This window comes from Choloepus didactylus, chromosome 23, assembly GCF_015220235.1.
Source record: "Choloepus didactylus isolate mChoDid1 chromosome 23, mChoDid1.pri, whole genome shotgun sequence".
NCBI classification, from domain to species: Eukaryota; Metazoa; Chordata; class Mammalia; order Pilosa; family Megalonychidae; genus Choloepus; species Choloepus didactylus.
Genome location: NC_051329.1, coordinates 19033153 through 19054019, shown reverse-complemented (window position 1 = coordinate 19054019; position 20867 = coordinate 19033153). Strand labels below are relative to the sequence as shown.

The following is a 20867-nucleotide window of genomic DNA, read 5'->3' as shown; positions in this document are numbered from 1 at the left end:
GGGCTGCTGGCCCCAGGGTCCTGGGCCTCGGATCGGGCTGCCCCTCGGCCGTCTTGGCAGGAGCCTGGGGTACGTGTGGGCACCCTTGAGGCTTGTGAGCAGAAGGGGTGGGCGCATGGACCGAGACCCGGGGTGAGGGTCTCTTCTCTGCTCTGAATGGGGGTGGGGACAATGGAGGATCAGACTGGGACCCTTCAGACACTCAGGAAGTTGTACCATTTAAATATGACATCATCTTGGAATCACAGCAGCCTCTTGCAGGCTGGTTTTTAGGGTTTTGGGGCTTTTGGGGGGGGTCGGAAGATCCCCTCACTCCCTAGCGATATTATCCTTCACCTCTCAGAGCCCATTTCCTCACCTGTAAAGGGGGGATCAAAATTCCAGCTTCACGGGGGATTCTGGAGAGTGACTGAGATGACAGCTGCAAAGCGCCTGGTCCCCCTGCTTGTTACTAGCAAATGGCGATTACAGCCAGGGCTGTCTGGTGATTGCCCCCGGGGCAGGGGTTCCATCCCCAGGGAGCTGATGAGTGAGCGAGTCTGAGCAGGGTGGGAGTGAGGGCGTGGCATCCGGCCCCAGCTCTCGGGGCTGGGGCTATTGTGGGTCCCCGGAAGGGAGGGGTGCAGTTGGGTACAGCAGCAGTTCCTACCCCTGACCCTCCAGCTGCACCTTCTTGCCTGGAGACTGGGAAGATCCAGGGGTCCCCTGTTGGCTGCCCAGTGCTGGGGTAATGGAAGCTTGCACCCGAGGGCCGATTCAGCTCCCTTGCTGCTCTTAAAAGCCGAAGAGCGGGGCCCTGAAGTCTTTGGGGCCGGGCTGCTCGCCAGGCTTCAGCAGAAACAGCCGACAGAGCAGTTCTGCCCCCCGCTCAGCCGAGGGGGGTGGGGACCGCTGCACCAGCCTCGTTCCAGCCCCCCACCTCCCCACACACCTCACCCCATCCCCTGGACTCGCGGGAGGAGCTCGGAGCTGGGGTTTCTGCTTCCACGTGGTCAGGAGTGCAGGAACATGTCCCCTTCGGGCTGGGGGCTGAGAAAGCCTCAGCTCTCAGAAATTAAGCAGGACCTGGAAGTGCCCGGGCCCCTCCCCGTGACGTGGAGCCCCTCCCGCTGCCCTGCGGAGTCAGAGCACCGCGTTCCAGGCAGGCATTGCTCACTCGCAGCCAGCCCGCTGCACGGCCCTGTTGGGAGGGAACGCAGAGCCAGGTGCCCGATTCCCGGAGAGAGGTAGGAGAGCCCCAAGGAGCAGCCTCAAACGCCCTCAAGAGCACTTGCAGTCTCGGGCAGGGCAGAGAAGGTCAGCCTTGGGAGCTGGTTCCTAGCCAGGCTCGGCTGGGCTGGAATCTTCCTGCCCTGAGGCTGGTCATTTCTCCCCAGGGTGGGGCAGGTGCTCAGAAGTCATTAACTCTCAGGGCGCAGGTAGGGAGGGCACTGCCATTGGAGAGCTCCCTGGATCCCTGGTTCTTACACCCTCTCTCCCTCTGCCTTCTTTTTGCAGATGCCCTGTTAGCGGACTTGGAGTCCACCACCTCCCACATCTCCAAACGGCCCGTGTTCTTGTCTGAGGAGACCCCCTACTCATACCCAACTGGAAACCACACATACCAGGAGATCGCAGTGCCACCCCCTGTCCCCCCACCCCCATCGAGCGAGGCCCTCAATGGCACGATTCTTGATCCTTTAGACCAGTGGCAACCTGGCGGCCCCCGATTTGCCCACCAGCAGGTAAGAAGGGCACAGGGGTGGGGAGCCCCCAGAGTCTTTGGGAGATAAAAGAGCTTGCCTAGCAGGGGCTTGGGGAGCGGGGGTGGTGGTGGGGGAGAAATGAAATCAGGGGAATTAGGGAAATGGGGAGAGGGACCAGGAAGTGTCCAGCTCTCCCCAACCCAATGCTGTTTTTCCCACCTATCACATGGTGGTGGTGGTGGGGTGGTAATGAACCACATATTAATCACTGGTCTCTCTGCCAGAACTTGGAAATTCCCTGGTGAGACTGGCTGTGAGCAGGGGCCTCCTGGGGGTGACTTGGGGTTGTTTCTGTCCCCCAATCCCTTTCTTCCCCTGGGGGAAGGCCTTTGTCCCACCTGACCTCTGAGCTTTCTCTGTCCTGCAGCCTCCATCCCCGTCAACTGTGTACAGCTCCAGTGCCAAAGCTCCCAGTGCTTCCTTCCCCCAGGACGGCAGCGGCTCACCGTGTCCTCGCGCGGGCGAGGAGGAGCACGTCTACAGGTGCAGCCCCAGCCCCTCCTCAGGCGTCTTCCCCTCTGCCGTGCAAATCTCGGGGGCCTGGCCGGGGCCGGAGGCAGCTGAGGCCTGCCCTGTGTGATGCCAAGGCCAGGGTGGGAGGCCAGGGACCAGGCTTGGCCACTGGCCCTCAGGGCTTCTGCCTCAGAGGCCCCAAGACTCCTGATGTCGCTCACCTGGCTGGTCCACCTTATCTCCTTGCAGTGGTTGGGTTGGGAGGCACAGCCCCTCTGGGTAGGAGAGGAACTGAAGCAAGACTTCCTTCCCCCACCCACTTCTTACCACATCCCCTTCTCCACTCTGTCCTCTTGTCAGGAGAGGCTTATTCCTCTGTCTTATTCTTCTTGAGAATTTGGGGGCCGCCAAGCCAGTCCAAGGCTGGGGAGCATCTCTCACCGTCTCCTTCCCTTTGCCTCCTGAAGCTTCCCCAACAAGCAGAAGTCGGCTGAGCCCTCACCCACCGTGATGAGCTCCTCCCTGGGCAGCAACCTTTCTGAACTCGACCGCCTGCTGCTGGAACTGAACGCCGTGCAGCACAACCCCCCCGGCTTCCCTGCAGGTAGGTCTGGTTCCTGGGCCTGGGGCCTGCCAGACCTCCCAGACTCGGCTGCCATTCCCTGGGTCCCCGGAGGGCTCAAGGGTTAGGCAGCCTTTCTCTCTCCCTCTCCCCAAGATGAGGCCAACTCGAGCCCCCCGCTACCTGGGGCCCTGAGCCCCCACTACAGCGTCCCGGAGAATAACAGCTCCCTGGGGGGCAAAGCCGGGCCCATGACGAAAGAGAAGCCCAAGCGGAACGGGGGCCGCGGCTTGGAGGACGTGCGGCCCAGTGTGGAGAGTCTCCTGGATGAGCTGGAGAGCTCCGTGCCCAGCCCTGTGTGAGTGTCCCCCGCCTGCTGCACCCTGGTGCCCTCCATTCTCTCCACAAGTGCCCGTTATGTGCCAGGCCCTGTGCCAGGCACTGGGGGCCCAGCGGCAAATCACGGCCAACACCACCCCTACTTCCACCGAGTCTCAGTCAGAAGAGACAGAGGCGGAATGAGCTGAGGGCACCTGGAGCTTAGTGGCTGAGAGCACAGGCTTTGGAGCCACGCTGGGGTTTAAATCTTGGCTCTGCCACTTCCTAAATGCCAGCTCTCAAGTCTCAGTTTTCTCATCTGTAAAATGGGACAGGGGGATATGGGATAATAATAGGGTTGAAACCAAATAATGTATGTGAAGCCCTTGGAATGATTTTGGCGCATAGCCCACATAGTAAATGCTTAATAAATTAGCTATTTTGTTAAGTTTTAGTCCTGACACGTACATACTTTGTTGTGGAGGGTGCACACAGGGTGCTTGGGCTTGTTTAAAAGGCAAGCTTTCCCCTGGGCTAGGAGGGCCAGGGGCCTCTGCCCTCCCTTCTCCCAAGTCAGGTCACCGCAGAGCTCTGTCCCCTGGCTCTGTTCCCCTCCCTGTGACAGGTGCCCAGGAGAGGTTGGGAGCTGGTGGGGCCGCGGTGTCAGAGCTGCCCTGGGGATCCCACCCTCGGGAGAGGGTCCCTGCTGACACCATGCCTGCCCGCAGCCCCGCCATCACTGTGAACCAGGGCGAGGTGGGCAGCCCCCAGCGAGTCACCTCCAGCCAGCAGCAGACGCGCATCTCAGCCTCCTCTGCCACCAGGGAGCTGGACGAACTGATGGCCTCACTGTCGGACTTTAAGGTGCCCCATGGCCCCTCAATCTTCCCTGCCCTAACCCGCCTCTCTCATCCTTCTCCCTCACCTCAGTGTGAGTAGCTGGAACTTGGCTCCTCAGCATTTCAGTGCCTCGTTTCCGAGCCAGGGACCCCGCAGTGCCCGGCCTTGCTAGATATGACGGGGGGAGGGCCAGGCCGGGCTGCGTGGGGATCGAGCCACCACGGCAGCCTGTGAAGGCAGAGAAGCACTCAGCAAGGACATTCCTTCCTCTCTGGGCACTCCCAGCCACCCCGGCCAACTGGATCAGGAGCTCGGACAAAGGGCCCTGTGTTGCCGGCTGCCCTCAGTGGGGGAGGTGTCCTCTGCTGGGGCACGTGGGACTTGGGATCCCGTGCCTGAGCGGTCATTGCCCTGGAGCCCCATCTCCCATACCAGCTGTCCTCAACACATCCTTTTTCTTTCTGCCTCTGACCTCCTGAATCCACAGGCCTCCTTCACCAGCCGTCCTTGGTTCTTGCCTCTCTCCCTCCGGGGCCTGGCAGCTGGGCCTCGGAGTTCCCACCAGCTCTGCCTGTGGGAAACCCAGCCTTTCAGGCTGCGGGGCCCATCCTGCCTGAGCTGCCCCTTCCCCCTGCTTCCGAGCTCCCCAGCCCTGCCAGGCCCAGGATGTTTTATTTAGAGGATGCAGAGCCTGCCAGCAGCACCTCAGTGGGAACAGATATTGACAGAACTTTCCAACAGTTGCTGACTTCAGCTTTCCACGTGGGTCTGCTGGAGACCTTTGGGGCCTGGCTTAGGGAATATGAGCCGGGAAGCAAGCAGTCCTTGTGCTCTTGGCCCTGAGGGTGCCTTCTAGCCTGCGTTCAGCTGGGGTTTCACGGTGGGGGGTGGGAGCACGGCTGGGGTGGGTGGGGAGTGAGCTTGGGATTGTGACCCTTGCCAGCTGTGGTTCCAACCTCCATGTTAGTGCTTCAGAAGCAGATTCAGACGTTGGCTCGAGGGAGCCCTGTCCCTGGTGCCTTTAAGGCTCTTGTTGCTTTCTGAGATGTTCAGCGTCCCCATGCCCGGGCAGGAGAAGCCGCCTGGTGCTGGCTGTGCCCTAGAGCTTGGTCTTGTGTAAGGAAGGGATTGTCTGGGAGGAGTCACAGCTGCGGGCTGAGGAGGACAGCTGCCTGCAGCGGACTCTGCCTCAATTTGTCCTCCCTAGTCACCTGTCTCCCAGCATTGTCCCCTCATCTGTCCACTGCACTCTTAGCCTTTTCTCCCTCGTACCTACTCTGAGTGCGGTAAGGCTGGTCCCACAGGCCCGGCTTAGTAGCTGCTGCCTGAGCTTGATGGGCATCAGGGGTGGGGAGCCCAGGAGAGCCTTCTTTGGGGTCTGGATTTTCTTCCAGGGTGAGTCCCCAAGCTTCAGCTTCACGACCACCTCGGTCAATGCAGAGAGTGACTCTGAGCCTTAAGGCTGAGCCCACCCCAGGCAGTGAGCCTCCTTCCTCACTTCTCTCCTCTCCCTTCTGTCTTTCTCTTCCTCCTTCTCCAGACCAGCTCCTCTGCTGTGGTCCTGCATTCCCAGGGGTTGCGGCTCAGCTCCACTCCATCCCCACACAACATGCCTTCTCCTCCTCCTCCTCCTCTTCCCGCACCCTCTGTTTTCCTGCCATCCACCACTAAAGCCTCCCCTCTAGGCCAAGGCCATACCCTGGGGGGCCTGTGCGTTGAGGAAAAGGATAATAGACGGGGCCTCCTATCTCCTGTGCACCCCAGCTGGCTTGAAGTGGCTGGCCTTGGGGTGACGCCTGATACCCCCAACTCAATAGCTCCCTCTGGGGAGGGCTCTCAGGGCCCACTGGGTGCAGAGAGCCAGGCTCGAGGGTGGAAGGAAGGCCCCACCAGGGACACATGGAACTTCCACAGTGAGCTCTCCAGGGCCTCCCCCTGCGACATTCTCACCCGAGCTAGTTGTGCAGGTCCCCAGGAGCCTGGAGGCCCCCAGGGGCTACCGGCCAATCCTTTGTGCCCAGAGGAGACTGTGGCTGTCACCTGGGAGCGTCTGGGCACTTTGGAGGTGTCCAGGCCCGAGGCTCCATGTGGAGCTGCACTCACCTTCAGGGAAGTAGCTGAGCCGGCTCTCGTAGCTATGGACCGTCAGGCCATCTTCCCAGACACCTGGAGGTTCACGAAGGAGAGTGGACAGTGGGGAAAAGCGGCAAGGCCAGAGTCTTTGGGGCTGGAAAGCAGCCACCCTGCCCCAGTCGAGAAGGAGCAGCTAGATGGAGAGATGCCCAAGACGGGGAGCCCTATCAGGCCAAGCCAGGGACCTGAGACCCCAAGGAGCCCCGAGAGTACCCCTGAAGCTGCTACCGAGGCCAGGAAGGAGCAGCTGGAGCTGCCGCACCTCACGGTCACGGACACGCCCAGTGTCACGGAGCGGATTTCCACGTCCAGCCAGGCAGGCTCCCGCTCGCACGGCTGCTCTGAGTGTGGCCCGGCCCCTGCACGCCTCGCTAACTGCATGCAGCCTCCCACCCCATGCGTGTTTGGGCAGAAAATACAGACACCGTGGCCCGCGATCCTGATGACCAGCACTCAGCAGTGGGTTCTGTGGGGCCAGCAGAGCTCTCTGGACCCCAGAATTTCCCTTAGCAGCAACCCCTTTTGCTTGTTTGAAGCTTTCTTCTTTAGAAGAGCTACCTCTGACATCATGATGTATGTGAAATGGCTAAAAGCATGGGCTTTGGAATCAGACAGACCTGGAAGCAAACCCCACCTCCAACACTGGCTGTGGATATGACCGCGGGCAACCCCCACCAGCCTCAGTTTTCTTATTTTTAAAATGGGGGTAATGATGGAACATTTCCCCCTGAGGTTGGCTAGAGGATTACCGTAATGCCTGGAAAGTGCTTAGAACACAGCACATGGCACTTCCAGAGTGGTGGTTGATTTTATATTTTGCTTCTCGCTTGGTTAAAATTTTATGCTCTTTCAAAAACAAGCAAACAAATAAGAGAACTCTACAAACAAGAAGGTTTTGTAAGAAGAAAAGCTAGTTAAGAGATTTACTAGGAAAAGAGACTATTTTCTATTGCAAATCAGGAAAAGAGAAAGAAAGAATGAAAGAAAAAAGCCTTAGGCTCTTCTAGAGCTTCCACTTAAATCCTCACAAATAATTCTCCTAATAGCCCTATGAGGTAGGCCAAGAAAATACCATTGCCCCATTTTTTTTTTTTTAACTGGTGAAGATGTAGGTTTATGACCCCATTTTAAGGACGGGGAAGCTGAGGCCCTGGGAGTTAAGTGTCTGGCACCAGGTGAGGGTTGGGTCTGTGGCTGGCACTGCCAGGGGAGCCTGCTCTGCCTTGATCTCCATCCCAGAGACCTCCTGCCTGCTGCCTTTACCTCCACCTCTGCTTGGCTTCTCTGGCATTTTTTGTTCCTCCCTTCCCCAGGGCCCCCAAGTGTGGCCTGAGCAGCATCACACCCCAGCCCAGAGCGGGACTGTGACGGCTTCCCTCCCCGCCCTTCAGATTCGCTCTGTGATCAGGAGGAGCCGGGAGACAGGCCACGTGCACCCTATGTCCCGGGAGCCCTCCCCTCGCCGCCGGCGGGACCCCGCCACCCTGAGCAGGACCCCATCCCAGGAGCGGCTCATCGCGGAGCTGCAGGGCCGGCTGGGCATCCAGCCGGAGGCCGAGGGGGCTGCGGGGGCCTCTGCAGAGGACTGGCTGACGGAGGGGGTCGTCATCACCGTGCAGCCACGTGGGCGGCGGGCTGGGGGGCAGCTCGTAGAGAAGGTAGCCGGGAGGTGGCCAGGGACTGGCCGGACGGGAGACTGAGGGGTGGTGGTCTTGTTTTCTGTGCTCCTGTGAGGCTGGGGTCACTCCTGGTGGGAGAGCTGAGTGGGAAGGGCTGGGGGGAGCCGGGGACGCCACCCCTCTGTCCCCCCCGCTCGCTGAGCTGATGCTTTCCTCTGCCCTCCTTTCTTCCCAGGTGGTCTTCCCTCCCGGCTCTCCCATTCCCCTGAGAAGAACCATCTCTGTTCTGGCTCCTTCTCCTCCTGTCCCTTTGCTCCAGCATCACCGAGACGCCTCGGCCAGCAGCAGCTCTTCTCCCCTGCCCCCGGGGCCCTCCGCCTTTACCCGTGTCTCTCCTGGGGTCCAGAGCGCCTGGGAAGACCCCTTCAATGGGGATGTGCAGGGCCCCACCCCTCCCACTCCTGCGCCCCACGCCGGGAGGTCCGTGGGCTGTCAGACCGACGAGGACCCACTCTTCCCCCCGCTGCAGGCAGGCGTGCCAGGGGCCCTGGCGCTGGCCCAGCCCTCCCTGTCCTGGGGCCTGAGCACTACCCTCCAAACCCACTGGCACATTCAGTCATGCTGGTGCCCTTCTGTCCCTTCATTTGCAACCCCAGCCCAGTGACCACAGCCCTTCCTTTTATTCTCTGCCCCCCGCCTCGCTTCCCTGTGGGGCTCCCCTCTGCCTGCCCTTCCTGGCTGTCCCTGGATTCTGCCCAGGCCCCCATCTGAGGAAGCCAGTCCTAGAGCAGAAACCGGAAACCCGTCTCCTTTCCAACCCCCAGGCCCAGTACCTGGAGAGGCCTCTTTGCCCTCTGACCCCAGGTCATCTCTCCTGACTGTATCCCATGCCTTCGGCTGGCTGCCTCTCCCTCTTCATCTCCTCTGGGCTTTTCTCTCTGGGTTGTTTTTCTCTGGATTTTGGTAGTACCAGGGGGAAAAAATCCTCTTTTTTCATCCTAAATTCCCCTTTGTGAATTGATCCAGTGACAGGGTTTCTTATTCTTTCTTCCTTCATATATATATATATATATTTCTTATTCTCTTTTCTCCCCCTATCTAAGATGCAGGACCTGGAACAAAAAATGGATGGAGAGATGTGCTGGGTGGCCGGCTCGTCTCCGAATGGCAGCCAAGGGCCAGACGAGGGAGGGGTCAGTGCCAAGGGCCGGGGGCTTAGTTTCTTGCTTGTCATGTTTCCCTGGGCTCGGTCATGCCAGCAGGGTGCCAGGAGCCCTGACTCTCCAGGGGCCCAAGAGCAAGCCCCTCTGACCGACAGGATGCCTTCCTGGGGCCACTCCTCCCTGGCTCTTTAGTCCTCCATCATCCTAGCTGTCCGGGAAGGACCAGAGCCCCTGGTGTGTGGCTGTGAGACACCACATTCCAAGCCCCAGAGGTCCTGACTGGCCCTCCCCTGTCTTCACAGTTCATGGCCCAGGGAAAGGCGGGGAACAGCTCTCCCCCTGGGGGAGCCCCAAAGCCTGGTAGCCAGCTAGACAGCATGCTGGGGAGCCTGCAGTCTGACCTGAACAAGCTGGGTGTTGCCACGGTCGCCAAAGGGGTCTGTGGGGCCTGCAAGAAGCCCATTGCCGGGCAGGTGAGGTGGGCAAGAGGTGGCGGGAGGTGGGGGGCTGCGGGTGGGCACGGGGACTTTGCTCCTCTGTGTTGAGTGTTCCATGGTGGGCCTCAGCCTGGAACCACATCCCATCACCTGCTTCAGGTTGTGACCGCCATGGGGAAGACGTGGCACCCGGAGCACTTCGTCTGCACCCACTGCCAGGAGGAGATCGGGTCCCGGAACTTCTTCGAGCGGGACGGCCAGCCCTACTGTGAAAAGGACTATCACAACCTCTTCTCTCCACGCTGCTACTACTGCAACGGTCCTATCCTGGATGTGAGTCCCCCCTTACCCATGCACCATGCCAGGTACCTGCTGAGGTGCCCCGTCTTCACAGCAGCCCTCTGAGGGTCAGGTGGTGCCCGTCCGAGGCTCAGAAAGGGCCTGTCACATGCCCAAGCTCACACTGCTGGTGCGCGCTTGGGCTGGGGTTCCAACCTGGGCCTGAGCCAGAGGCTGGTCTAATGCACATCGGGCGGCCCCACCTCCCTTCCACCTCCCATCCTGCCTGTGGAGACTCCCAGGGGTTCGGAGCTCCAACTAGACAAACGGAATGAACACTGGCACCCTCACTCTTCAGCTGTGTGATGTGAGGGAAATGCCTGACCTCTCTGAGCCTAAGCTTCTTCATTATAAAATGGGGATCGCAGTGAACCTATGATCTAGGCCCCATGTGAGGATTAAAGGAGAGAGAGTGTCTGGTAGCCGTCACACCTCTCCGTGTGTAAGAGTTCTCCGTGGATTAATAGGAGAGACCCCGCTCTTGGGAGGTGATTCCTTGGCTGTTTGTGCTGGACTTGGGGCAGAAGAGGGCCTCCCCGTGGGTCTGAGTTGTGGGGCCTGTGCCGCAGGGCAGGCAGCTCACCTTTGACCCCACACTTCCCCTTCACAGAAAGTGGTGACGGCCCTGGACCGGACCTGGCACCCAGAGCACTTCTTCTGTGCCCAGTGTGGAGCCTTCTTTGGTCCCGAAGGTACTGACCAGTGGGCTGGCCCACCCGGGAGGGCCCAGGCGTGGGGGTGGTTGGGTGATTTTGCTGATGCAGGGGTTGGGGTAGCCCCACTTCTGGAGGCCCTAACTCTGTTCCTCCAACCCCCGCCCCCCAGGATTCCATGAGAAAGACGGCAAGGCCTACTGCCGGAAGGATTACTTCGACATGTTCGCGCCCAAGTGTGGCGGCTGTGCCCGGGCCATCCTAGAGAACTACATCTCGGCCCTCAACACCCTGTGGCATCCTGAGTGCTTTGTGTGCCGGGTAAGGAGTCCCATTGCATCTGGGCACGGGGAGAGAAAGAAGGGCCTCCGCCAGTGCGCAGTGGCCTCGTTATGGGTTATTAATGGGATGAGCAAGCAGAGGGCACAGTCCCTCAAGCCTGATGGGGTGTGGGCCAGGGCTTGTCCTGAGGCTGAGACAGACCCAGAGCAAGGTGGACACATCCCCCAGCTCGTTCTGGGCGGCGGCCCTGGGGCTGGTCATACTGGGGTCAAGAGCATGTGAGGCTTAAGTGAGATAATGCAAGTATTTGAGCAGCTTTGAGAGAAATGGGCAATGGTGTCCTAACTGCATTCTGGGGAATATTAGGGCCCCACAAGATGTTATCAGGGATTCCACAAGGGCTCTTTGACTAAATAAGTTTGGGAAACCCTGTTCACTGCAGGATTTCTCAGAGCCTTTCATACTCAAACATGCATGAGAATCTCCCAGTGGGGATCTGGGATGCAGAGTCTGACCACAGGACCCTTTTATCAGCACCAGGGTTTTCTGCAACACTGTTAACAGTGCCTGGCTAAGTGTGCAGGATTCAGACCTGGGCTTGAATCCAGGCTTATGACCTTGGGCGAGTCACTTAACTTCTGTGCCTTGGTTGCTTCCTCTGCTGGCAGTGTCAAACGAACATTTAGCACAGCACTTGGCACACGGGAAGTACTTAGCCAGCAGGAGTCCCTGAGAGTGTGATGTTGATAACCACCTCCTGCCAGACAGGCTAGGATTTGCCCTGGCTCCCCTGGCCCAGCCTGAAGGGACAGCTGGCTGAGCTCCTTGCCCCTCTTCGGTCTGGCAGGAATGCTTCACGCCGTTCATCAATGGCAGCTTCTTTGAGCACGATGGGCAGCCCTATTGTGAGGTGCACTACCACGAGCGGCGCGGCTCGCTCTGCTCCGGCTGCCAGAAGCCCATCACGGGCCGCTGCATCACCGCCATGGCCAAGAAGTTCCACCCGGAGCACTTTGTCTGTGCCTTCTGCCTCAAGCAGCTCAACAAGGGCACCTTCAAGGAGCAGAACGACAAGCCTTACTGTCAGAACTGCTTCCTCAAGCTCTTCTGCTAGGCTCCCTCATCCCTTCGTCTGCCCACCTTCCCCAGCCCATCATCCCCAACTGCTACTGTGACCCAGAGACCTTGCCCAGGGGTGAAGGGGCAAACCCGGCCGAAACTGGAACCCATGTCCTCAGCTGGTGCAGGATGGGAAGAGGACCTTGAGGGGGCCTGCCTGCTTTTCTTCACCCCTGCCAGAGCCTCTCTGGCCTCCTGTCTCCTCCTGCAATCCTTGCAAACTGGGCTTGGCCCACCGGTCATCCTGCCCTGGAGGTAGAGGCTGGAGGGTCCTGCCCCGCACCGTGCGTGTTCCCGAGAACTGGCTTGGCCGTGCCAACACCCCACACTGGAGCCATCTCTTATTCATATTTTGGCAGTGGAGCCGGGGGAGGGCAGGCAGGGTTGGCCCCTAATACACGTCAGGTCTCTTTATCCTTATTTCTCCCTGACCTAATTATCCTTGTTCTGAGAGTACTGGGGGACACCCAGCTCCCTCCAGACGATGCCAGCATAAATCCACCTGTCCGCCCGGTGGGGCAGCCAAGGGACCAGGGGAGGTGCCCTGTCCTGCTCCTGCCCTTCCAGTCACCCGGGCCTGGGTGACTGCCCCATCCCACCTCTCGCCTTGACCTCCCTTCTTTTAACTGCTCTGGTTCTACTGAGAAAGGCCTTTCCAGCAATAATGTTTTATAGTAACTTCATCTCCGGGATGGCGTGAGTGGGAAGTATCACCCCGTGCCTGGACGCTGTGCCGACTTTGATAGATTTCTACATTGAGGTTTGAATTCATATCATCTGAGTTGCTTTTACTTCTCTTTACAAAATGATTTTGAAGAGATTTTAAAGATGTCCCCTTTTGTATTCTTCTCGCCACCTGCACTGATCCTGTTGGTGACAGTGGCTTTGGTATGGAATTTGCTTTATACTGAGGGCTGGGGGTGGGGAAGCCATTTGTATTTTATTTTTTTTCTTAGCACAAGCAGGTGAACTGGGAGCAGCTCTGTGACCCTTCTTTCACATCATAGCTAACTGGGAGTGTTTTATAAACTGCTGTATTTTGAAACCCCTTCTTTACTGCCCAGGCCAGCAAGCTCTTAACTATAAAACTGGCTAAAGGATTTCTTGCCGTTTTGGGCCTAGAATTCAGAACCCCCATCGGTCCTGTTCCTGGTGGGGAGGAGAAGGGGAAAGCACACTTTTAGGGGTGCTGTTTCCTGTTCAAGTAAGCCATTAGGGGCTTCTGTTCCTTCTGAACTTTTTGGCAACAAATAAAGCCTCCTGACCATTCTCAGCCTTCTCACTGCTTCTCTGGGACTCTTTCTTCTACCTTCTCAGGAAAGCTGGTGCCTGATTTTTGACTGTAAAAACCATAAAAATCTCTCTAGGTTCTTGGTGATTCCACTGGGCACGTCACTTCCCCATTTCCTGCTCTCTCTGGGGACTGGGTACCAGTTCTTCCCCTTTTGCAGGTGGGATGGACACACAAGAGGTCTAGGGAGAAGGGCCCAGGTTGTTGCAGGTGGGGGGGCCTGATAGGATTTGGGGTGGAGGGATAGGATCCTGGGTTGAAGCAAAGGAAAGCCCCCAGAGCTCTTTTCCCCAAGGATGAACAGGATCAGGCAGCCCTGGGAGATCCTGGTCGGTAGGAAGGGGCCCCCAAGGGGTCCGAAGTGAGGGAGACCCAGACCACTCCACTAGCCTCATAGCAGATGCTTCTGTGCAGGGGGTCCGGGAAGAGGGTCACCCTCCGTGGCAAGGCTAGAGCTGCCCAGCTCTGGGAGGTCAGCTGGGCCTCTCCAAACGTCTGACGTCTCCACTTGCACCCATAGGCCTTACTGCTTTGTTTACAGAGACCTGCCCAGGCCCCTCTCTAACAGGGACAGGGGCTTCTGGGGTCCAACCTCTGGGTTGGTGGTTATTTGATAATTTGATTTTGATTTTACTTCTAACATGGCTTTTTCCCATTTCAATTCCTGTGATTTATGCCAATAAAATTTGCCATTATTTTCACCTGCGCTAGTGCCTTTCCTTTGTGATCTGAGATAACTTAGTCCCTGCAAAGAGACCAAGCCCTCCCCAGACTCATAAGGATGACCAGTTTGAGGGCAAACCATTGGTAATCCCCTTATTTGAGGCAAAAAGCCATGGGGATGGGATTCCCTGATGCCTCACTTGTCTGGGATCATGAGTCCTGCCTTGCTCCCGTGTGAGCTTTGCTCCTTCCTTGGCAGTTGGGGAGAGAAGGCTGGGAGCAGCATTACTGGGTCCTGTAGGGGCCAGGCCCGGTCTTGGTTTCTCTCCCATGGATTCGCTCAGGGTATCCTCACCTAGGCCCCTGGGTGTCCTTCCGTTCATTAGCAAATTGGGAAAGAGGTTCAGAGAGGAGAACTGCCTATGTGGAGATAAGATATGGTTTTCCTGGGTTGAGCCAGACATCACCACTCCTGGGCTAGCCCAACACAGTGGGTGCAGCTGAACCCTCCCAGGCTGCAGGAGTCTGACTTACTCTTGAGAATGGGACTCTACTGTCCCCCCGTGGTCATGTCCATATTTGCATGCTTCCTCTGCTCTTGTCAGAACCAGAACTTGAGTCCTAGGCCCCCAGGAGCTATTGTCATCTTCCCCAAGAGCTTTGTTCTACCTTGAGCCGTGACTTCAGTTTCCCTGTTTGGAATAGTCCTCCAACAGCAGCATGTGGAATTCTAGTCTGGACCTGGACCATTTCACCTGTGCTATTTCAACGCTCACCCAAAGATAATGAATTACTCGTTTTATTCTTCCAGGACATGTTGGATTCATTTCATTTGTAGAAATGGGTTTGGGATACTACACTGTGATTTTCTTTTTCACTCAACTGTACTTTGTGGATATTTTCCCATGTCAATAAATATAGATCTGCATCAATTTTTAATGGCTTCATGGTATTCCATTATATTGATGTACTGCAATTAGAGAGGATCTTGGTATTTATATCACAGGGCCAGGATGTCCTTGGGAAGGTACCATGTGAGTGTACATATACTTAGAAAAGTGAGTTTAGAGGGGGACAGCCTCAGGGTTTGAAAGGGACAGCATAGCATATTGAGGCCCAGGGATGTTAAACTTGCTCCTAGATTTCAATTCTGAAGCCAGAATTGGCTGAGGGACTTGGGCAAATTATTTAATCTCTTGGTGTGAATTTTCTCATGTATAAATGGGAATACTGATACCTATCTCAGAGGATTGAAGTTAAGATTTACAGAGATAATGTGCACAAAATTCTTAGTACAATACTGAACATGAAATAATGCATTGTCATTAAAAAGGGATCTTAGCAGTTGTCTAAGACCTGCTCCAGCTGTTCTTAAACCAGGCTGATCAACAGAGGCACCAGAGGGCTTTAAAACAGAATATAGATCCATGGGTCCCCCTCCTGTGGATTGTGATTCAGTAGGCCTGGAGTAAGACCTAGAAATTCCTATTTTTACAAAGCTCCTAGGCTTTTTTAAAAAAATTGTTTTATTGAGATATAGTCACATAACATACAATCATCCATAGTGAACAATCAGCTGTTCACAGTACCATCATATAGTTGTGCATTCATTACCACAATTTTTGAACATTTTCCTTACACCAAAAATAATCAAAATAAGAATATAAAGTAAAATTAAAAAAAAACACCCAAATCATTTCATCCCCCCATCCCACTCCATTTTTTGTTTAGTTTTTGTCCCGATTTTTCTACTCATCTGTCCACACACTGGATAAAGGGAGTGCTAGCCACAAGGTTTTCACAATCACACCGTCACACTATGTAAGCTTCATAGTTATGCAATCATCTTCAAGAATCAAGGCTATTGGGTTGCAGTTTGACAGTTTCAAGTATTTCCTTCTAGCTATTCCAATTCACTAAAACCTGAAAAAGAATATCTATATAGTGCATAAGAATGCCCTCCAGAGTGACCTCTTGACTCCATTTGAAACCTTTCAGCCACTGAAACTTTATTTTGTTTCATTTCGTTTCCCCTTTTGGCCAAGAAGATGTTCTCAATCCCAGGTTGCCGGGTCCAGGTTCATCCCCGGGAGTCATATCCTGTGTTGCCAGGGAGATTTACACCTCCTAGGGTGATTCTGATTGTTAATCAGGTTTGGCATAGTCCCTGATGACAGTGACTGGAAAAGCTGGCTTTCATTCTCAAAGCGACTATTCAAAGAGGCTGTGTAACAAAATTAGACGCAGGCCAGGAAAATCAGAGTTCCAACCTTAGACCAGCCTTGTTGGGGGTAAGTTTAGAGAAAAGGACTTGAGACCACATCTAGCCAACCATTTTGTAGTTGATATTGCTTGGTCTAGAGGAAATCATCAGAAATTTCTAACTGACAAGTGAAAGGGTGGAGATAGGGGGAAACTTCCCTTCTGCCCTAGGATCTAAGCTCAATCATTCAAAAAAATATTTAATGGTACAGCACGTTTTCAAATAAGGGTTTGTTGAATGGAAGACTCCTAAAAGAATTTACTAATAATTCATGAAGTGTGTACTAGGCTCAGACAAAGACAAAAATCTTTGCCCCTGTGGAACCTGCATTCTTGCAGGGAGAGACAATAATGCAATAAGTAAATTATATAATCTTTTAGAAGTTGTGAGTGCTACTGAAAAACTATTAACAGGGTAAAGAAGGAATGGGAAGGAGGGATTTTGTCATTTTAAATACGGCACTCAGGCAGGCCTCATTGAGCAGATACCTGAGCCAAGACTCCCTAGAGGTGAGTTACTGAAAGAGTGCTGTTCATGGGAGCCAGTGTACAGCTCCTTAGTGGGAGCATGCTGCTGGAAAAGCAGCAAAGGGCATCGTCTGGCTTAAAAGGAATGACTTAGAAGGGGGAGAGGTCGAGGACAGATCGCGTAAGGCTTTGTAGTCCGTTTTAAGTTTGGGGCTTTTACTCTGAGTGAAATGGGGGGCCTCTGAAGAGTTTTAACAGATGAAGAAATGGTCCGATTTACGGTTTAAAAGTATCCCTCTGTTTTGGCTGGGGAGCGGGGAGAACAAACTGACACAGAAGCAAGGCGACCGATCTGTTTCTGAGCTATGTGCCACTTTTTCTGACCTCCACGTGATTCTCTTAAGTTTGTGTCTTGGCCCGCCGGAAGCGGAAACCACAAACTAGCTCCTACCGGAAGGCAGCTCCAGCCCAGCAGGGGGAAGCAGCTCTGAAAAAACTCCCTCAACTCTAGGAAGCGCTTTCTCAATTACCTTATTTAAAGGCAGCTTCTCGTTGGTTGGGGTGGCAGCGACATCATCCAATGGCTGCCTACATCAAGTCCGCCTCGCTAGACGGGCAACGGTGCCAGCCAATAGGCGGGGGCGCTGTCCTCGTCTTCTGATTGGCTGTTTCGTTTGAGCATAAATATTACGCGCCGGCGCGCGGTCCTTCTCTCGCCAGGCGTCCTCTTGAGAGGTTCGTTCGGCCGCTAGAGTTGTTGCGGGGGCAGCTGGGAGGATGGGGTGGGTGGCTCTGGGGAGAACTGGGGACTTCAGGGGTGGTGGGGTTCGTGCATGTCCGGCCTGGGGACTCGGCGGCGGCTTGCGCTCCCGTAGTGGTGGCGGCGGCTGCGGCCCCAGGCCCGGCCGGCGGGTGCTCTCGCGTGGCCCGCCTCGCTTAGGCCTCGTGCTGAACCCGGCCTGGCCGTGGTGGCGGGTGCGCAGGTGACCGGGTCTGAGCTCCCTCTCTTCCCTCAGTGACATCGTCTTTAAACCCTGCGTGGCAATCCCTGACGCACCGCCGTGATGCCCAGGGAAGACAGGGCGACCTGGAAGTCCAACTACTTCCTAAAGATCATCGTAAGTGGGGGGTGTGGACCCCGGGTATTAGCTAATAGAGACGATCGGCTGCCCCATCCCGCCTACTGATTAAATCCTTTTGCCCACATATCGTTTAATCTTAAGAGTTTACCGAGGTGTGTTCCTCTGGTTGCAGTGACAGCTCAAGCAGGTGTTAGTGGCTCCTGAGATGGCAGCGTGCAAGTAGACTCAACTTACTTTAACTCCCCTGCCTTCTTTGGGCGGTCTGAAGCAATGAGTGACTCATTTCCTTTGATCTGTAGTTGAGTGCTTTTATAAGGAGGCAAGTTGTTGCATATTTTAAGTCCTGCCAGTCAAGAAACTGTTTGCTGAATAGTTTCTTTTGGTGGGTGTTCCTGGTTGAGAAAAGCTGACCATGCTGTGCTTTGAGGGTTAGACTGCATTTTACCGCTTAGTCTGTATTGCATTTTTTCCTCTACATTTGTTAAGAAAATTTTCAGAAACATAAAGCACTTAAAGAATGTCTCTGTCCACCGTGTAGATTCTACAATTAACATTTTGCTCTGTTTACTTTAGGTGGTATTTTGATGCTATAAATCTATCCTTTCCCTTGTTTGGATCATTTGGGGCAGTTTTTTTTTCCTTATTAAAAGCTATTTTAGTGAAATCAGAAACATGCCTATAATTGGGAAAAATTAAAACTAGATCTGCTTAGGGCTTTATGGTTTTATGGTTTTGTGCTCTATGAAAGATACTTCTGTTCCTTTGTCTTTTTGATTTGAATTTATTCATCCCCAGCAAGCCAGCAAGTCTCAACAATTCTGGCACTGTTATAACTCAGGTGGTTCCTGGTGGGAGGAATTGCCCCTTCCTTCAGGTCATTTCAAAAGCCTAGAAGAAAGGGTGTGAATTGGAAAGCTAGTGATTGTGGCTAAACTTTTATTGTTTCGGGCTTATTTTTGTAGCAACTTCTGGATGATTATCCAAAATGCTTCATTGTGGGAGCAGACAATGTGGGCTCCAAGCAGATGCAGCAGATCCGCATGTCCCTCCGTGGGAAGGCTGTGGTGCTGATGGGCAAGAACACCATGATGCGCAAGGCCATCCGAGGGCATCTGGAAAACAACCCGGCCCTGGAGAAGTTAGTCAATTCCCTGGCCAGTCCTGTCCTCCTTTCCCAGTGTCCTTTTCCATTTTCCTGGAGAATGGTGCTGAAAGGTGACTGTCTCCTGTGAACTTGTCTTTGCAGACTTTTGCCTCATATCCGGGGGAATGTGGGCTTTGTGTTCACCAAGGAGGACCTCACTGAGATCAGGGACATGCTGATGGCCAACAAGGTAATGGGAGGATTGGGTTGGCTAAAGAGACCTTATTGTTAACTTTGGCTCCTTGAAAGCAAAATTGACCATTCTCAGGTTGGATCTGTGGTGAGATGAATGTTCTTACTGTTTTTTGTTTTTGTTCAGGTGCCAGCTGCCGCCCGTGCTGGTGCCATTGCCCCATGCGAAGTCACTGTGCCCGCCCAGAACACTGGGCTGGGTCCCGAGAAGACCTCCTTCTTCCAGGCTTTAGGCATCACCACTAAGATCTCCAGGGGTACCATTGAAATCCTGGTGAGTGGTCCTGGCTTGCCAGTGTTGGTCAGGCAAGTGTTGGGGATTCTCTTAGTGGCTTTGGGTCTGCTGGATGCCCAGGTATTAATTGCCAGCTGTCTTGTTCTTCAGAGTGATGTGCAGCTTATCAAGACTGGAGACAAAGTGGGAGCCAGCGAAGCCACGCTGCTGAACATGCTGAACATCTCTCCCTTCTCCTTTGGGCTGATCATCCAGCAGGTGTTTGACAATGGCAGCATCTACAACCCTGAAGTACTTGACATCACAGAGGAAACTCTGCACTCTCGCTTCCTGGAGGTACATACTGCCAGGCCCTTCCATAAATTGTTGAGAGCCCGACAAGTGTCAGATTGAATAATGGCTGTGCTGCTTAAATTAGATGTATAACCACGAATGGTTTAATCTGTCCACCTCAGTTTCTTTATCTGTAAAATGGCAATAATATGTGATTATTGAAGGATTTAATGAATTAGTGAACGTAAAGCCTTAGAACTGTGCTGGGCACATGGTAAGGGCTGTTCTAGGTACTGCAATGATAGCTGAGATTTTGGGTAGTCATGACAAACTCACGAGGACAATTTAATGCTTGCTTTCCTATATAAGTGTTCACATAAGATTACCAAGTGTCCTTTCTTGGGAGGACTGAGATTCCTTTTTCTGGCACTGTCTTTAACTTTTACCACTAAGGTGTCTTAATAAGTAATGGTGATAGAAGGTACATTGTTTCTTTATTGGTCAAATATTTTTTACTTTATTGCAATTAAATAATATCCTAAATAGCACCAATTTTAAAAAAATCTCCATGAGTATATAAAATTCAGTCTGAAATTAGTTTATAGTGTTTCTCTTTCATGGAACTCAATGGTACAGTTGATAGTTTATATTTTTCATAAAATAGTGGCTTTGAGTCTCATCAGTAGGTAACATGGATTGGGAATAAGGGCAAAAAGCATTTAAGTCAGTGGGTGTGAAGTGCTTTGCCAGGAACAATTGGTATGAGATTAAAGTGTCTCTTGTGTTTGAGATACTTAACAAGTGTTTCTGTTCTGCTTTAGCTTTGTCTGGATTCCACTGCCTTTTTCCTAGGAGGTCTCATCTAAAATGTAATTTCTCCCTTACCCCCAGGGTGTCCGCAATGTTGCCAGCGTATGTCTGCAGATTGGTTACCCAACTGTTGCATCAGTACCCCATTCTATCATCAATGGGTACAAGCGAGTTCTGGCTTTGTCTGTGGAGACTGATTATACCTTCCCACTTGCTGAAAAGGTAAGAAAATACCACCAGAACTACGGGGGACAGATGGCAGCCTACTGCTTAGTACTTTTATCATTTTTGTAATTGTAGCCTACATAGCAAATACATTAAGAGTATAACTATAAGGTTATTTTGGGAGGTGTGCTTACTTTAGGAATGACGAGAGACTTGGAGGAGTAAATGGGTGAGAGCCATACCCAACCTTGGTTGTTTCCTGTTAGGGAAGACCTCACAGTGGAGGGCTAGGGGTTGTGAGGGGGTGTGGATGACTGTTGTGGATGATCACTAATTTATCCCCTTGCTTTCAGGTCAAGGCCTTCTTGGCTGATCCATCTGCATTCGTGGCTGCTGCCCCTGTGGCCGCCGCTACCACTGCTGCTCCTGCTGCTGCTGCAGCCCCAGCCAAGGTTGAAGCAAAGGAAGAGTCAGAGGAGTCGGATGAGGATATGGGATTTGGTCTCTTTGACTAGTCACCAAAAAGCAGCCAACTGAACTAGCTTTATTTGTGAAATGAGGAAATAAAGGCTTACTTCTCTTAAAAAGTCTCTGGAGGCTTTATTTTGTATGTTTTGAA

At 54.0% G+C, this 20867-nt stretch overlaps 2 protein-coding genes across 3 annotated transcripts in view; both read left to right on the top strand.

Annotated features, from left to right (window-relative positions):
* PXN (paxillin) overlaps nucleotides 1-13660 on the top strand; it is a 45325-nt gene extending 31665 nt beyond the window's left edge. Inside the window, exons 2-15 of one of the 2 annotated variants that reach the window (XM_037816758.1) lie at nucleotides 1498-1724; nucleotides 2113-2228; nucleotides 2666-2802; nucleotides 2917-3118; nucleotides 3807-3942; nucleotides 5459-6367; nucleotides 7443-7709; nucleotides 7906-8199; nucleotides 8774-8863; nucleotides 9136-9306; nucleotides 9430-9603; nucleotides 10220-10301; nucleotides 10435-10583; nucleotides 11392-13660. In XM_037816758.1, the coding sequence (XP_037672686.1) occupies nucleotides 1498-1724; nucleotides 2113-2228; nucleotides 2666-2802; nucleotides 2917-3118; nucleotides 3807-3942; nucleotides 5459-6367; nucleotides 7443-7709; nucleotides 7906-8199; nucleotides 8774-8863; nucleotides 9136-9306; nucleotides 9430-9603; nucleotides 10220-10301; nucleotides 10435-10583; nucleotides 11392-11658 (3221 nt within the window). In that variant the 3' untranslated portion in view covers nucleotides 11659-13660. The remainder of the gene's footprint in view (nucleotides 1-1497; nucleotides 1725-2112; nucleotides 2229-2665; nucleotides 2803-2916; nucleotides 3119-3806; nucleotides 3943-5458; nucleotides 6368-7442; nucleotides 7710-7905; nucleotides 8200-8773; nucleotides 8864-9135; nucleotides 9307-9429; nucleotides 9604-10219; nucleotides 10302-10434; nucleotides 10584-11391) is intronic. The other variant, XM_037816757.1, reaches the window with a different exon arrangement.
* Nucleotides 13661-17032: 3372 nt separating this feature from the next.
* On the top strand, nucleotides 17033-20838 carry RPLP0 (ribosomal protein lateral stalk subunit P0). The gene is made up of 8 exons (XM_037816948.1): nucleotides 17033-17082; nucleotides 17364-17465; nucleotides 18392-18567; nucleotides 18676-18763; nucleotides 18893-19039; nucleotides 19151-19336; nucleotides 20165-20305; nucleotides 20602-20838. Exons 2-8 carry the CDS (start codon nucleotides 17412-17414, stop codon nucleotides 20761-20763), a joined length of 954 nt encoding a protein of 317 aa, XP_037672876.1. The 5' UTR covers nucleotides 17033-17082; nucleotides 17364-17411; the 3' UTR covers nucleotides 20764-20838.
* The last annotated feature ends 29 nt before the right edge of the window (nucleotides 20839-20867 follow it).

What these genes read in the sequence shown, in the direction of transcription:
- RPLP0 (XM_037816948.1), top strand. Translation starts at nt 17,412, where the DNA reads ATGCCCAGGGAAGACAGGGCGACCTGGAAGTCCAACTACTTCCTAAAG. An exon ending in ACTACTTCCTAAAGATCATC is followed by an intron (nt 17,466 to 18,391) that starts GTAAGTGGGGGG and finishes TTATTTTTGTAG; the next exon opens with CAACTTCTGGATGATTATCC. An exon ending in GGGGTACCATTGAAATCCTG is followed by an intron (nt 19,040 to 19,150) that starts GTGAGTGGTCCT and finishes CTTGTTCTTCAG; the next exon opens with AGTGATGTGCAGCTTATCAA.